Consider the following 18,116-nt stretch of genomic DNA (forward strand, 5'->3'; position numbering starts at 1 on the left):
CACTTTTAATTAAGCGTTAGGGGTGTCCCGGATAACATCTAAGGGTGTGTAATGATGCGTGGGACTTGGGAATTGAGTTTACTCTTCAAGAGTAAACTCCTTAGGGAGTTTTCGGCCACATACCCCATACACACATGAGTTCACGGCCATGAACTCATGATTGGGTGTTTTGGGGTGCTAAATGGTGTAATTGCACATGGTCAATGTTGGAATGGATTTTTCTAAAGCCTTGGAATGGATTGTACTAGCATATATATTATTTATGGGAGTTCACGGCAGTAAACTTGGAGTTTACGGCCGTAAACTCCCCCCAAGCTCAAACCATAATTATTTTGGAAGGCTAGGACAATCACATGTGATTCTAACTAATTTTCCAAGCCTTGGTATGAGTTTTGGGCATCATTTGACACCTATAGAGGAGTTTACGGCCCTGGGACTTGTCCTTGGGGTGTCATGACTGTAAACTCTCATTTGGAGAGTGTTTGATATGCTTAAAGCCCCCAAACAATTTTTACTAGCCTTGGTATGAAATTAGGGCACCTTTTAACATGTTTTTATGAGTTTACGGCCCTGGAAATATTTCTTGGGAAGCTTTGGTTGTAAACTCCTAAATGGAGGGTGTTTGACATGTTTAAGGTCCCCAAACTATTTTTGGATGATTCTAGGATTTATTCCAAGGCTATTGGTGTAGTTATATGGCTTTTAAACATGTTTAAATGAGTTTACTCCCCATGTTTGAGGGGTTTACGGCCCAAGCATATTCCTTGGCCGTAAACTCTTATTTGCTCCTCAAAATTCATGTTTAGGGTGTTCTAAGTCCGGATTTGAAAGCCATATAGTCGTATCTAAGTCCCAAAATTGGTTTGGAGGGGTTTGGGGGCTTAAAAACCCCATAAAATGGTGTTCACAGTCCAAGAGTGTTCTTGGGCCGTAAACACATCATTTTGTCCCTATTTTATGATTTAAACACGAATTTGCATACTAGATAGGTTATACAACAAGTTAGGATAGTTTACCTACTCGTTTGGGGCTCGAAACGGACGATTTTTGGCGCGGGAAAAATTTGTAGAGAGAGAGTAAAAAGGTGGAAATGGAGTTTACTCTCCCTTATATAGGGGTCGGAGTTGAAGCTCAGTGGGAATCAACCCGATACTATCGTTATACGGGGCTTTTGGTCGCACCCGATTTAGTGGTCGTAATAAAATTTTAACTTTTTCCAAATTACTATGGAAATGTAATTTAAGTGTCTTTATTTCTTTTATCACGACGTTAACGACATATAATATAAATAAATAAAACATTTATTTGTTTTGGCGACCTCTAATTAACGGAACTTTTATAAAATGGAATATTCCGTTACCGGTAACGGGGTAATGTAACGGAATAACTTTGGGTTGTCACAAAATGCACCAAAATGGTTAAGGATCTCAAGGAGGGTTGTGATTAGGGTTTCTGGAGGCTTAGATAGTAAGGGAGGCTGAGGGTGGACAATCCTATCCCTCTTATTCCATTAAATACCGAAAAATTAGGGTTTTGATCACCAGGCTACTCTCATGTCATGAGCAACAAGGGCTCACTTCATGAGACTCAAGGAATACCGGTCAACAAGTCAACCCTGGCTCACGACGTGGGTAGCATCTCTCATGTCGTGACTTCTTCCAAAGGCTAAAAAAATTCTTGAAATCATGTACCTTAAAACTGAATGTTACATATGTACGTGTTACGTTTCGAATTCGAAGCTTCCAACAATGAGGCTGAGTACGAAGCCCTTATTTTGGGACTTAAGTTGGCACAACACCTTGGAGCAGAACACTTAAAGGCATTTGGTGATTCCATGTTGGTGGCAAACTAGGTAAACGGATCATACGAAGTATGCAATCCACATCTACGAAATTATTTGAATAAGGTAAACAAACTTATTAGTCGGTTTAAAGCATTTATGATTGAGCAGGTTCCCCTATAAAAAAAACAAGCAAGCAGATGCGTTGATTAAAATGGCAGCTACAACTTTCCCCCATCTCACAAAGGAAGTGCTCATAGAACTATTGTGAGAAAGTGGCACATAAGAAAAAGAATTCAACGACATCGACTCCACCACTCAGAAAGACTTTCGAATGACTTCTATCCATAATTACTTAGTCCATAGAATCCTACCTAACGACAATGGAGAAGCCAGGAAGATCATATCAAATCCCAAAGCTTTGTCATGAGGCAAAGAGTGCTTTACAAGAAGGGATATTTAATGTCATGTTTACGATGTGTTGACCCTGATGAAGCCAACTATGTCCTAAGAGAAAATCATGAAGGGATATGTGGATCTCATTCATGGGGCAAGGACACTTGCTAAGCAAATAATGTGACTTGGTTATTTTTGGCCCACAATATACAAAGATGTTGAGGCTCTAGTTAGCAAATGTTTGGAATGTCAACAACATGCTCTAATACCCCACCTTCCCGCAACAATAATGGTCGGCCATTTCATCAATGGGGAGTGGACTTGCTTGGACCTTTCCCAAAAATGCCTGGAAAGGTGAAATTTCTAATAGTAACAGTTGACTACTTCACGAAGTGGGTAAAAGCAGAGCCATTAGCAGTAATAGTGGGGAAAAATGTTATCAAGTTCTTCTAGAAAAATATAATTAGTAGGTTCGGCATGCCAAATACAATATTAAGAGATAATGGTAAGCAGTTTGCAGAAAATCCTTTCAAGTAATGGTACACTGATATGAAAATAGAACATAATTCCACCTCAGTAACACACCCACAGGCTAATGGTAAAACTGAAGTTACTAACAAAACCATTGTCAAAGGGCTAAAAACAAGGCTAGCTAATGCTAAGGGATAGTGGGTTGACAGGCTCCCTAGTGTTCTATGGTCATACCCAATGACAGCTAGGACCACTACTAATAAAACACCATTTAGCCTTGTCTACAGATCTGAAGTCGTTCTTCCCTTGTAAATAGGACTTCCAACTGATCGAGTGCTCAATTTCAACATAGAATAATCAGAAACAGACTTACGGGAAAACCTAGATCTCCTTCAAGAAAAGCGGGAGGAGGCAGCTCTTAGACAAGCAAAATTATAAGTCCTAGACAGAGAATTACTACAACAGTCGCGTTAAGGAAAGGGAATGCAAGGTAAGGGACTTTTTGCTTAGACAAAACAAAGCGAGTCGAGCTGCAGATCAATGGAAGCTGATCCAGAATTGGGAAGGCCCTTACAAAGTGGTTGAAGCTCACCAAAATGGGTCTTATGTGCTCGAAACACTCCAAGGCACCCCAGTGCCTCGCCCATTAAACATCATAAACCTAAGGAAATATACCTGCTAGAATGAAGAGTGTTCTCCTTCATTCATAAGTTTCGGTATTTGTACTCTGGTACTTGTGTCCAACATTTACATTTGGTACTTCGCAAGTTTGAATCTCAACTTGAGTAATTTCAAATGTGATCAAATTTAGCAATTTCTCTAATTATCTTGCATATGGTTGATCACATGAGACATATTATGGATGAGCTTCACACCTAGAAAAGTTAACTTCCTTGGGTTTTCCAAATAACCTAGAAGTCACTCTCGACGACATGAGAGATTTTGAACATTATTTATTACACAACTCACCCCTTACGAGAGGAAAACATGTCCTATACTTTCTCCCCATGCGTTGAAGAGTACACACATGATATAATCATCATAATTTTTCCAACTTACAAATACCCAAACTAAAAGTACAAACATTCATTACAAATGCAAAAATAACATTCATTACAAATGAAAAAAGTACAGACATTCATCAAAAATGAAAAAAGACACTTGAATAGCTGAAGGGTACACAACAAGACATCCTAGAAGAGGCGTAAATAATTCTTCTTCTTCAATCAAAGAGGCCTTAAGAGCCTCAAAACTAGATCGGTCCAGTACAGATGATGCCATAAAATCATCGTTTGAAAAGGATGCCATAGCATGTTGTAATTCTTGGAATGCCCACTCGGCATCTCATGGTCTGGGATTTGAATCCATACTTTTCTTTCATTAATTTGCATCCACGATTTATGCCATAATCATTATATGCTTTGTAAAGTCTTTTGGAATTGCTCACAAATTTCTCGGAACACATGGCTTCATCAAAAGATTTGGAAATACCTTCTTGAAGCATCCTACACATATCATTCCTTGATTAGGCAAGTTGACCATTTAACTCGCTATCGCTAGCACAAAGATTGGCTACTTCTAGTTCTAGGTTGGAAACCTGATGAACCAAACAATTATTGTTGTAGGTTTTTCTTGGTAAGCTCATATTTGGTCTTATATTCGGATGCTTTAGTGGAGGCCACGACTGCTAGACCTCGAGCCTCTTCAAGTTTAGTTTTGTACTGTCTATCAAACCCCACATTTTAGGCCATGGACTACACCATGTGGGCGTGACGTCACCTGGTGAGTTCATCGGTGCTCATGTTGTCCATTTCGGATAAAATTACTTATGGAAAGACATTGGATATGAAATCAGAATTTTATGTCGATTCCAACACATCGGTTTCACAAGTAATATTCCACGATGGATGAAAAATGTCAGTAGGAACAGCCATGTGGGATTTTTGAGGTGTCCACAACCTAAAATTAGAGCCTGAACCATCCCCCAAAATAATAGGTGAACTTGTTGTACCAAAGGTGGCACCGCTCTGAACAAAGGGAACCTCCATGGCTACTCCTTGCATGGAAATCATAAAAACAACTCTGCTTTTACCACCAGAACCTTGATGGTGCTCCACGTCTGTGATATTGGTAATGGACACCAATTAAGCATAGTCTTTTCTCTTCTTTCTGGAGGTGGGTGAAACCTGACATAAAAGTGGTCTGTCTTACAAGGTTAACAAATTGAAATGTGTCATCATTATCACTCTGGTCATTGGCATCATCCTCATTAACATCCAATTTTGCTCTTGTTGTCTTCATCACATGCTCTTCCCCCTCATTACCCTGGTAGAAATCTGGGGATACAACATCTGCCTCTAGCTCGCATTCCTTCGGGTAATCACCCACTCATTACCTTGGTGGAAATATGGGGATACAACATATGCCCCTAGTTCTCGTTCCTTCAGGTAATCACGCAGAAGAGCCCTTAACATATTCAAATATACTTTTTTTTTCTAAATACAACAAGAAAGGATAATATGAAAATTACACTTCATATTATGGGTAATAGTTATTAAAAAGTGACAGTCACTTACCATTAATCCTCATGAATAGCATAAGGACCGTGAGTCTGTTGTGTCGATCCCACACAACCCTTTTTCCACCAGCAGCAAGAACGAGTTCGTCGATCTCATCTCCTGGTAAACAATAACCTTCTATTTTTCTTAAGTCCTTACAAAGTTGACGGTTGATAATTTTTATGGTCGAGTCATTGACCATCCTTGATGTGTCACCTAAGACCATCCCTTGGGGTACGAGGTTTTGGCTCACCCAAAAGAACTCTTGTGTTCCATTTCCTAGATGATATTTTTTGATTTGCTGCAATTTGTCTCTCTTTATCGCGGTTGTAGAAAATATACCAATCTTTGCTAGAAGATAACTTGTAGAAAATACAAAATAAGGGAACAGAAGGCTCAACCTTTTTTACCTTACACAGGAGTTCAAATGCCACTATTTTGAACATTGCATTTGGCTTTAGTTGGCTTATGTGTATAAAATAGTGAGATACTAAATCTTCAAGAAACTTGGAGATTGGGAAGCAAAGGCCTGCCTCCATAGTTGTGACATAAATACCCACCTTATATGGGGCGGATCCTTGATATGCTGAGCAGGAGCAGGTATAAGAACTCCATCCGATGGACGCAGTCCATACTGGCTAGCCACCATTTCTAAACCTGCTTGCGAAAGAGTTAAGAATATGTCTTCTATACCCAGTTCACGAGCCATCTTCTTATTACTCATGTTTTGCTAAATATTTGGTAAGTGTGGTATGTGATTGTTAATTCAGACTCTTTTTTTAGATGTTATAGATGTGTGGTATGTGATTCTCTGCAGTTGATTTTCACACATGAATGACAATATTCTCTATATTATTGATATAGACACATACATACACAGATTCCGTCTTCCATTTGACATCAACCCATCGACCTATGTATGCCACTTCTTCCAATTGACATTGACTTGTGCATGCCAATATTCCTTTATCACATATACCTCTTGGCTTTATATGGCACACTTAACTAGGTTATATGTATATTGGGCTTCTTGTTGAAATTAAACTTACATGGTTTTTTCTCAAATATGTATGGATGTTTGAGTAACAATGCGGGCATATTATTAAGTATGAAATGAAATGTGTACTACTCATATCACTTCATACCAGGGGGCTGACAACGGGCATAAGGAGGAGTCTGACGGACAGAAATGATGGACAAAAATATATGGCCCAAAACATGGCACCTCACATTTTACTGTCTATATGTAATTGCGTCACACTCATACAATATATATATATATATATATATATATATATATATATATATATATATATATATATATGGTTAGGTTATATTGTTTCTAGTAACTATTGTGTGCCAAAATGCACAGATCTAGACCACCGGATGGAATAGAATCAAAGGTCATGATCTGAGGATCTATGATATTAGAATAGAATAACATGTACCATATAATCACACTAATTTCAGCATAAAGGCATTTTAGTCAATTAACCTATATTAAAAAAGAAGATTTTTGGATTTTTAGGGATAATTAATTCTTTTATTTTAAAAAATATGAATATTTTAAATTAATTCAAATTTAAAAATTCGGTTTTATTCTGTCAGAATGATAGAATGCCAACCATAAACTAGTAAATATATTTTTCGATTTTATTCTGTCAGAATGATAGAATGTCAACCATGAACTAGTAAATATATTTTCGATTTTATTCTGTCAGAATGACAGAATGTCAATCATAAACTACTAAATACATTCTGAAAAAATACACAAAATCGATTCTTGAACTAATAATATACCAAATTATTACATTGTATGATTGTGATTCATTGAACAATAACAAACATTCTGAAAGAATAACAAGTGTAATTCCTAAAAAATAACAACATTCTTAATTACATTGTATGAGTGTGATCATTCTTTAATTCATTCTTCAAGCCTTTCTCATCAGGTCTTCAAGACATTTCTATAACAAATTTATTGCAAAATATTTTGTAGTGATACACTTGTAACAACTGCACATTAAACATATAAACAATTAACTACAATTATATCAGAATACAACAATAAATATTCTTACAGAATAAACTATTCTTGCATAATGGTTTTGAATATTCTATCAGAATCACTATTTTACACGTGTTTATTGTTTTTTACATTCTAAATCCAAACTGAATGACATTCATACTAACATGAAAACAAGCCTTGAGCAAGCTATATTTACAGTCTTCAAAAACATATTCCAGCCTTATTCTCCAATGGAGAAAGAAAAACACCCCTACATGGCGTGTTTATTAACAGGCTATTCACAAATATATATCATACAAATCAATCATATGCTACTCCATTCACAGCATTCTATGTAGAAAAAGAATCAATAAATAATAACAAAGACTTACATGTGCATCAGTAAAAGATATGTCAACATCTTCCCATTTTCGGATGCAATCGTGGGTTTACTTCAAGTTTTCTCTGCTCCTTTCACAAAAAGGTATAAAAGTCTGCATTGTCACTCTCATTCATTGAGGAATTTTCACAAACACTTTAAAGGCAGAATTTTGAAGACCAAATTCTGAAGGTATACCTACAATATACAAGATCAGCAACATAAATAAGTTGACAAACATTTTATTATAAAAGATTTGGAATCGGGTTAACTTGATTTGGGAAATTACATCAAGACTAACATGTTCAAGTTAATTATTGAGTACAAGCTAAAGAATCAAGAAACACTGAACCTGAGAATTAATAGAAACTTGAAAAGCAATTGAAAATCAAATTGTTCAACTGATGTAGTGAATAGAATGTCAGCTACGAAGGAGATAAGAATCAAACCTCACCCTGATTGGTGTTTAATTGGTTTTACATTATTCGGTTATACCCATGTCTTCAAATCGAACCCCTTCCTCTTCAAGATTCGTGTTGAAGCTATCTCTAATCAAACATCCATCGGTGTTCAAACTGAAACGAAAATATGGAAGATGAAGGCTGATTGAAATGGTTTAGATCGATGACAACAAAAGGAAATGATGGCAGGAAACGAAGGTGAAGGACTAGGTCAAATATATTTACTTTATTTCCATAACTGTAGGATTTCAATTAAATGATTTCCTTAATTAAAAGTACAAAAGGTCCAAAATACCCTTTAATGATTTATTTAATTATTTATTATTTCTTGAATTCTCATTGGTGCATTTAGGCACACAATATTTGTTAGAAACATTTGAACCTATCTCTCTGTGACAACCCGAATCTTTTTCTGTTTCCGTTAATAAAATTGGAATTTTATAAAAGTTTTCCGTCAAAACTTATGGTTTAGGAAATCATCTAGTTTTATATAAGTGAATCGGAACCAAATCATGTGAAAAAACCCGAAGTCCTTGAAAAACAAATCAGTTTTTGGCCTAAGTGAGTGTATGACCGCACACCGGTGTACGGCCGTATACCCGTTTACGGTTAGTGCCAGCTGGACCCCACCACCGACCATACCCCCAATCTATAAATACAGGACCCCCCACCCTCATTTGAACACTTTTGTCATAAATCTCTCTCATTCTCTCTCTAGAACTTCTGACTGTACACCCTATAAACACCTCTTTTTTCCGGAAAAACATCAAAAATCGTCATTTGGAGTCGATTGGGAACATCTGGAACACATTTTCTTCGGAATCAAACACCCTTGTTCTTGAGTGTACGGCCATACACCTTCAAATCGGCATTGGGTCGTACACCTTCAAATCTGCATCGGGTCGTACACCCTTCAAGAAGAGTTCACGGCCGCACACCCCGTTTACGACCGTACACTGCCTGTTCGGCCGTACACTGCCTGTCTGGCCGTACACCCCTTGTTCACGGTCGTACACGCCTCTTAAGCAGTGAAAAACTCGTTTCCTCGATTCAATCAAGTCTCGATAACATTCCTTAACCAAAGTCAAGTGTTTTTCTAACACTTTACCTAACGAAATCGCTAATTTAGATGCATATATGTATTTATTGATATTAGGATTCCGTTAAGTACCACGAACAACGACCCGAGGATCTTCGTTTCCAGTCGACGTTTGCACACTTCTAACTGTGAGTTCATACCTCTACATTTTTTCCGAGTTTTTAATGTTTTCGAGGGGGGGAGGAATACAAGCCCAACATAAATGATTTTATGAAATTTATACAAAAAGGATTTCAATAAACTTAAAACGGATGCAAACAATACAAACATACAGTTTCTATACTTTTATAAAATATTTAGATATTTTATCCCTTCTGTATTATGCTGAGCATAAGGGACGTTTTCAACTTACAAGCTTAACAACATAGTTTTCAGATTCATACAAGGTTATACATATACAAACACACAAACTATAATAGGTATAGTTTGGGAATTCATACAAGGTTATACATATACAAACACACAAACTATAATAGGTATAGTTTGGGAATTCATACAAGGTTATACATATACAGACACACAACCTATAATAGGTATAGTTTGGGAATTCATACAAGGTTATACATTTACAAACGGTTTTCCCTGTATTATTACTTGTAAAGTCGTTAATGTAGTTGGAGACACGTCCTTGGGCGCTTACAAACATAACTAAGTGGAGGACTACTCTTATGAACCAGAGTCTCCTTGAAGGAGAACATGATTTTTGTGTATAGATCTATACGGGACTGACTATCCCGCACCTTGCTGCTAGCTACAGTAGGACTGGCAGGTCTACGGGTGACAAAGTCATAAAGGATACTAGCCCCCGGTTCGCACCATATCAAGTTTAGTATGGTCATAAAACTCACAATGTAGATAATAACAACATTTTTACGTAGTAATATACCTTACATGGGTTCTTTACGAGAAAGAAAACATACTATTCATACTAGTGGTAGCTAGGGTTTTCAAACAGAACGTACTATACATACTGGTAGTAGCCAGAGTTTTCACATAAAGGGATTTTCATTCAAAACAATGCTTATACAATACAGTTGGTGATAATCAGATATGTAAACTAATATGTTTTACACCACTATAGAACACAGTATCAAACATTTATGTTAGAAAATATTGGATTTTTTGGAAAGCATACAAACATTGTACAGATTCCACGACAGGATTTTTATTACAAAAACATGTTTATGAACTCACCAGTTTTATGCTGATACTCTTTCAAAACTATTTGTAATCTCAGGAAATTAGTAGACAGGTACCTTCTGGAGTTTTTGAGAAGACGGAGTGTATAGGGCCACGTCTTTTACTTTTGTTATACTTTTGATGTATATATAAACTATGAAATCAACAGATGTAAACCTTTTTCATATATCTATTCGATGTTTGGTTGTGTTTACTATGATTGATATGATACAATTGTTGTGATACTATACATGACGTCACCCACCCCCGAACGTTTCCGTTGTCCCGGTTTGAGGGTGTGACACACACACACTCTTTCTCTTTCTTTCTTTCTCTCTCTCTCTCTCTCTCTCTCTCTCTGTATATATATATATATATATATATATATATATATATATTGTTACTTGTTGATCAGAACATGTTGGTTGAACAAATCAGAATATCTTGAACTAAAAGATGATCACGATTCAAATTGATGAACATATTCTCCATTTAGTTCGGATGACATGTAATTATATCTTATAAATAGTCAATGTTTGCGGTCCGAGAAGGAAGTAAGAAACCCTAATACCCTACTTTCAATTTTGATCGTTTTTTCTCGTTGAAAACTGACTTTACCATCGAAGTGTCATCTCAGGTCCCCACCCGAGATTGTTTCAGGTATCACTGGAGTCTAGGCTGAACGAAGGACAAAGCGAAGATCCGTGGCATATTTATTTATCTCAACCGTTTCGTGAACCTAGGCATTCATCATTATTTATTATTATTATTTTTGTGATATTAGCAGGTAAACCTCTTATTACAGGTAATAATGATAGTTTTTTTTTTTGTATTTTATTAAGTTTAATGGTAATATATGCAAAAATAAATAAATTAATTAATTAATTAATGATATATTTTTACTTAAAAAATGCTATTGCCCGTTTAAATCATTTACCTTTTATTTTTCTTATTATTTCATTTGTTGTTTTGGACTAATACAAAGGTAGAAATGGGCAAGTTTTATTTTTCTTATTTCATTTGTTGTTTTGGACTGATATAAAGGTAGAAATGGGCAAGGGGCAGTAACAATATATTATCATTTTAGATATTAACGAAAAAGATTATTTGTAACATGACAATATGTTTTACATGTCTGTCATGCAATTTTGTAGTATGTGTGTGATATCATATTATTGTACTTTGGTTCAGACGATGATGTGTAATGTGTTTTATTGAAGTATGGCATGGCATGTCATAATGATGTGTATGCCTTTGAATTTGATTTAATACAATTTAAATAAAGGTAAAATATATACAAAATCTATTTAAGCATTTATGGAATTTTTTTGTGATTTAAGATTTAACCACGAAAATTTTGGTTTTTTTTTTCTTTCAAAAGAAAAGGACCACAACCACGTATTGTTAAACATATAAATTTTTTGCTTTGGCTCTTTTTTTTAAGGATTGACATGATTGATATAAAAATACATATAAACTTTTTTATTTCCTTTCACTTCCTTTTATTCTTTAAAATGAAGGTATTCATTTTTCCCATCCCTTCTAACTTATTTGCTACATCAAATTTTATCTTTTCTTTCACTTCAATCCATTCATCTTCCAATACATGAAAACTCATTTTTATTATATATATTTTCCAATCCACTTAATACTTATCCAAAACACATGAAAACTCATTTTTTATTTTATACATCTTTTTTCACTAAAATTACTAATCTAAGTCTAAAATACTAATTAATTATCCAACAGTAGCAAAAAAAAAAAACATTAGCCAAAAGTAGCCCACAAAATAATAGATTGGTCAGGGTTGACTACGGTCAACGGTAGAAAACTACTCTTTCATGGCAATGAGTTACTGTTTCTTGATCCGTCTACTCTTTCATGACCCATAGGCCCATAATATATAATGTATAATTTTTTAGATTATGTTATTTTGACTATTGTTTTCTTGGTTTTACCTATTTTTTTTTTCTCAATGGAGCACCCGACCGAAAAACGAGGTATGTCCATTTTTTATTAAAATTTTACCGTATTGTTGATTAGGAGTAGTTTTTGTATATGAGGATAAATTTTTTTTAAAAAAGAAAAAAAAATATATTAAAATCGTAGGTTTCATACGATTTGTGCAGTGTGGACTTGTACACCGTAGGTTTCATATGAAGCCTACAGTTTTATTTTTTTATTTTCGTTTTTCTTTTAAATTTGTTATAACCTCATAAGTCATCATATATATGTTATGATTTCATGATTTTTTTAAAAAAACTTAAAAAGCAATTAACGAAACCGTAGGTTTTTTGGTTGCTAAGAGGAAACCGTAGGTTTTCAAAAAACCTACGGTTTTACAACTTCAAAGTGATTTTTTTTATACTTATCACGAAACAGTAGATAATTTGACGAAACAGTAACTCACTCTAATTACTTCCTGTTTCGTGGGCTATTTTGGAATAATTCCTAATTTTTGATTAAAAATGGTTAATTACTTCCTTAATTAGGCTTGATTAATAATTGCCCCTTTTTATTTTAAAATAAATACAAACTAATTAAAATCATTAATCATACAAACCTAATTAAATATGGACTTCATTTCCAACGGAGCTTTTAAGAAACACACAACATATAACCAACTTATTTTTTTCAATCATATGAAGATGAACTAATACCATTATCACTAAAGATGGTTTACAACAACTAATTAAGGGGTTGTTTCATTTTGCTCTGATTCGGTCCATATCAGCTTATTTGATTAGGGTTATTTGCACATCTGACTCTGTTCATTGGTCCTAAAGAACCAAATACCATCTCTACCCTTTAATTAAACATATGATATTGTAATTAAACAGTCCAGTTATGTTAAGATGGATGATCATTGGTTAAGAATTAAATTGAATTTCATAACAAAACAAATTTATGATAATTAACCTTATAAGAAAAGTGTTGAGACTTTCTTTTCCAATAAATTGAAGAATACCATATTTTTTTTTTCGTTATCTAGGATCCAAAGAAGAAATGTGAGTTTTTTGAAATTGAACTTCCAAATCAATGGTATATAGATACGTTATTTGAGATGCACTAAAATTAAATTAACTTAACTAGAGTGAATATAACCAATTTGAAGTGATTGTAGACATCTTTTGATCAGCTGTAGATGTAATTTTAATGTAATATATGGACATAGTTTGTATCATTATGCTTTCCATTTATTAGCAAGCATTCCACTTTCATTCAAAATGCAAAATACATGGAACTTTCGGGTGTTTTGTATTTCATCTAAAAACAACTTATTTTAGATCAAAGACTACAAAAAGTTGAGTTGTCTACTTTAATTTTCTAGCATTCTACTTTAATTTCCTAGGCTTTACAAAATTTTGGTTTTTGTATAGGTAGTTGAATTGGATCAAAGACTACAAAAAGTTGTCAAAATGTATTTTACTTTCAATTTATAGCATTTTACAACATTAACCTCTTTTAATAACTTTCATTTTTATAGAATTCTACTTTTACTTTAAATCCAAAAAGTTCCCGCAGTCAATTTCAAGCATTCTACTTATGTTAGCCATAGGAACAACTAACAAGTTACTTACATTTGTAGGTAGTTTCATTTTTTAATGGTTATTGTTTTCTTATTAATTAAAATAGTCGTTTGCAAAATGTTTATGTAATATGTAATAAGTAATTGATTTACCTTTTGTAATTTGTATCAGGAATGGATTGCCAAATTGTGAGGCTACCGAAAATCAAAAAAATTTATGTTTAATTTGGATTTTACATGACATTTTGTATTTTTTATAACTATTCAAAAACTTTATTCAAATATTTTATCAAACATATACATTTTATTCAGCACAAAATATAAACAAAAGGATAAAATAGTCATTTTTAATATTCAACACAACCAGTCATATACATAATCAAACACCATGGTTTCAATCATAGACAAATGAGACAAATGCGATCAGAGCTTTGAACTATCAACAACTATCAAACAACCCTAAATATGACTCAAAATAACCTTTTGACACAAATCAACTTCCAAATTCCAATCAAGAATATATTACATTTAAAAAATAAGGGCAATTTTAACATTCATATAGAACTTATGCTTTCTTTGTATCAGGAAAAAAGAACTAGTTATAAGAATATCCATAATTGTGAGTTCAATGAGAAAGTTGAGTGACATGGCAATTCAATAAATTTGGAGTTAGGAAAAAAAAATTCTATTTTCTTAAATATATATTAGAGATTAGCTTTTCGAATATTTCAATGAACTTTGTAAAGTTAATTACATTGTAGGAGGAACAAATTGATAGAGTTTCATGTAATATATTATAATATGTTAAGATTCACTACATGCCCTAAATTGTTTTAAAAAAATTTAAGTATAAGAAAGGGTCTGGTTGACTATGAAAGTCAACGTGATTTTAGTCAACCTCCATTGAATTTAATATTCTTATTCTTAAGAAACTCATAAAAACGATTCAAATTACACAAAAAGAACAACAGATCTATAGATTTGGGGAAGAAGGGGGGATTGCAGGTGAACAAAGTAGGATCAAATTTATCAACTTGAGTCAAAACACATAATCAACAAGAATTAAGGAAATGGAGATCAAAACAAGTCGTTTGCATGATAAAGAGCTACCATTTCCATTGCATAAGAAAACATGATACTTCTGCTACTACTACACTACTCCTAGAAGCTAGAACAAATTATTAACAAAAAAAAAAAAAAAAAACTAAGAATTCGAAGGATCTGAACACAAATTCAATGAAAATACATGTTCTTACTGACCTAGAGATATAAAACGAAGCTTTTGTTTCATGATTCTGGTGTGGGCATTCTTTTGATCTTCTTGTTCTTCTTCTCCATTACTGTTTTTGCAAATGAATCCACAAGCTTCTGCTGTGATTCCAGGATCATTTCAGTTCTTTTCATCTCCATTTTCATTCGCATGGATTCAAGCTCTCTTGCCATGTCCATCTTCATCCTCTCCACCTTCGCAAACCCATCTCCTAACTTCTGAATCGCTGCCACCATTTCATCCATCAGATGACTCTCACTGTTCTCCATGTCCTTCCTCCTCTTCATCCCTCCACCAACGCCGCCGCCCTGTTTTCTGTTCATCTCACTTCCAAAAGCTTCCTTCATGTATCCATCTCTCGAGCCCTTACCTGACCCGTAATGTGGGTTCATAGGCGGTGGGTAATCATCCATTGATATATTACTGTTGTATACGTTTAACGGTTGTGGTGGTGGGACGCCGGCGAGATTTGGGATTTTAATTCGAACACCGTTTCCGGCAACGCCGTTACCAATCGAGCTCTGGTAACGTCGATTGAGAGGGAGAGCGATGGCTTGTTTGATTCCTCTAGGATACAACAACAAATCGTCTTCGTTTTCATCGCCTACCCCATCTTCTTCCTCTTCGTCTTGATTACTCGGATCTGAAGGAGACGAACCTAATTCCATCGAATCCATTCGTTTAAAGTGAACCCACGAAGACGGATACCGATGGCCACCTGGGTTGTTTCCGATTCGTTGGATCTCCGCACGATAACGTTTTCTAAGCTTCTCCATCTTATGACGACACTGAACCGAGGTTTTCGGCGGGTTACCTAACGGACACCGAGCGGTGACGCCGTCGGCGACCTCCTGCCAGTGGGAGGCGCGTAGGTTTCCTCGCCGGAGAGAATACCACTTATCACGATACGCATCAATTAACGCAACGGTCTCGTCGTGCGACCAGCAGGGAGGAGGTATGCGGCGTGAAGCGGCGGTTGATTTTGATTGTTGAACGGCGAGTGGGTTTGTTGGTTCTTGTTGGGAAGAAGGCGAGTTCGAGCTGGCCATAGCGATGGCGGTGATACGGAAGAGGGAGAAATAGAAACAGAGAGGCGATGGGTGGTGGTGGTGGGAGGAGGAGGAGGAGGAGGAGGCATAATGAAGAATTGGCGATTAGGTATGAATGGATAAAAGTAGGGTGGAGGAGGAGAGAGGGAAGCGGCTGACTTGGGGATCTAGCGGTGAGGTGGTGGGGGAGGCTAACCTGCGCCGTGCATAAAGTACGCACCCATGAGTAAAAACAAAAGGGGAGGAAAGATGAGGGCTGAGATGACGTGACCACCGCCCGTTTTTACTATTGGGTGGTTGAGCCGGTCCACTGCCCACCGCACCGCCTGAGCAGCCGGGCCTTGGGCGGCTGAGGATCTTCCTTTTTGGGAGTCGTTTTCTTGTTTTTATCTAAATGAAACTATGCCCTAATTTGAAGCAAAATACAAAATTTAAAAATATTCCCCCAATTTATTTAAAAGGTGGATTACATCATTCTATCATCACCATACACCCACAGGCCACAACCAATGCTTTAATACTTTTATATATGTTCACAAAACTTTCTAAATAAGCAAAGTTTTATTTAAAATTTACGATTGTTATCAGTAATATTATCAGAAAATTACAAATTTAGTCAAATACTTTAATTATTTGTTGAAAATAGCCAAAAAAAAAAAAACAAAACAAAAATTGTATTTTTAGCCACTAAAATCGCAGATGGGTATACTTCATCTGCGATTTTGTCATGCCATCTGTGAACGTACAAGCGGCTAAAGCACAGACGTGTTTTAGCCATTTGTACGTTCACAGTTTGTTTTTCTTTTCGTTGTATATATACCTCTTTTTTAGCCTAAATCGCACATGAACTATGTCTATCTGCGATTTTCTCTCCTTTTGAAATGCGATTTTGTGAAAAAAAAAAATTTCGTTTTTTTTTCTTTTTATTTTAACTATGAAATTGATAGGTTTAACTACAAAACAACCTTATTACATATAAAATTTTTCAATAAATTATCATTTCTGTTATTATTTTTCTGGAAAATTTGTTTAAAACATCTCTAAGGAAATCGTCCATGATATCATTTATGATAGCTCTAAGAAAATCACACAGAGAGAGAGAGAGAGAGAGAGAGAGAGAGAGAGAGAGAGAGAGAGAGAGAGAGAGAGAGAGATTCTCCAAAATCACAGATGGATTTTTCCATTTGCGAACGTACAAGTGCTTAAAGCACATTTGTGCTTTAGGCGCTTGTACGTTCGCAGATGGAAAGGCAAAATCGCAGATGGGTTTAATTCATCTCCGATTTTAAGGGCTATTTTTGTAATTTGAGTTTTTTTTTTTTTTTTGCTATTTTCCACAAAGTAATTAATGTATTTAGCTAAATTTGTAATTCTCTCTAATATTATATCATATTTTGATTCCATGTTATATATAGATAACGTTAGTTTTTGCAGGAAAAAAAAGTGAAATGTTTTGAAGTATTTCATCCAATTATTACTCATGTCCCCTTTTAGTCCCATTTTGTCTAGGTTATTGAAGTTTTTAGACAAAGCTGTAAATTTAGTATCTGTGGTTTGCAAAAACTTGTGGATAGAATTTAAAAATATTTCAGTTTGCATAAAAGGTCAAAAATCAAAATTTTACCATGAATTTGATCCAAATAAATATGAAAAGACTATTTTGCTCTTATTATTTCTTTTTTACGTTTTTTTTATTTTGATTGTTTTAAAATAAAAAATAAATAAATAAACGAACATGACCAGCTGACCACATAATACCCACCTCACATCTCTCTCTCTCTCTCTCTCTCTCTCTCTCTCTCATCAAAAAGACTTCCATGATTAATTCCTCTCCATTATTATCACCTTCCTTTACTGTTAATAAGCCTTATAACAGTCGTCGACCTTTTTCGCTAGTAAGTTTCTTACCTCACGTTGCCTCCATCCCCCCCCCCCCT

General features: G+C 35.0%; 1 protein-coding gene across 1 annotated transcript; it reads right to left on the reverse strand.

Moving 5' to 3' along the window:
• Positions 1-14,866: 14,866 nt before the first annotated feature.
• On the reverse strand, positions 14,867-16,599 carry LOC145097159 (uncharacterized). The gene has a single exon (XM_079034678.1). The coding sequence runs from the start codon at positions 16,177-16,179 to the stop codon at positions 15,148-15,150; it is 1,032 nt and encodes a 343-aa protein (XP_078890804.1). The 5' UTR covers positions 16,180-16,599; the 3' UTR covers positions 14,867-15,147.
• Positions 16,600-18,116: the final 1,517 nt, after the last annotated feature.

The sequence above is a fragment of the Lactuca serriola genome, chromosome 1 (assembly GCF_051521515.1).
Source record: "Lactuca serriola cultivar US96UC23 chromosome 1, Lser_US96UC23_V15, whole genome shotgun sequence".
Taxonomy (NCBI): domain Eukaryota; kingdom Viridiplantae; phylum Streptophyta; class Magnoliopsida; order Asterales; family Asteraceae; genus Lactuca; species Lactuca serriola.

Bases quoted from the DNA above. Each gene is read 5' to 3' on its own strand.
- LOC145097159 (XM_079034678.1), bottom strand. From the start codon at position 16,179: ATGGCCAGCTCGAACTCGCCTTCTTCCCAACAAGAACCAACAAACCCA.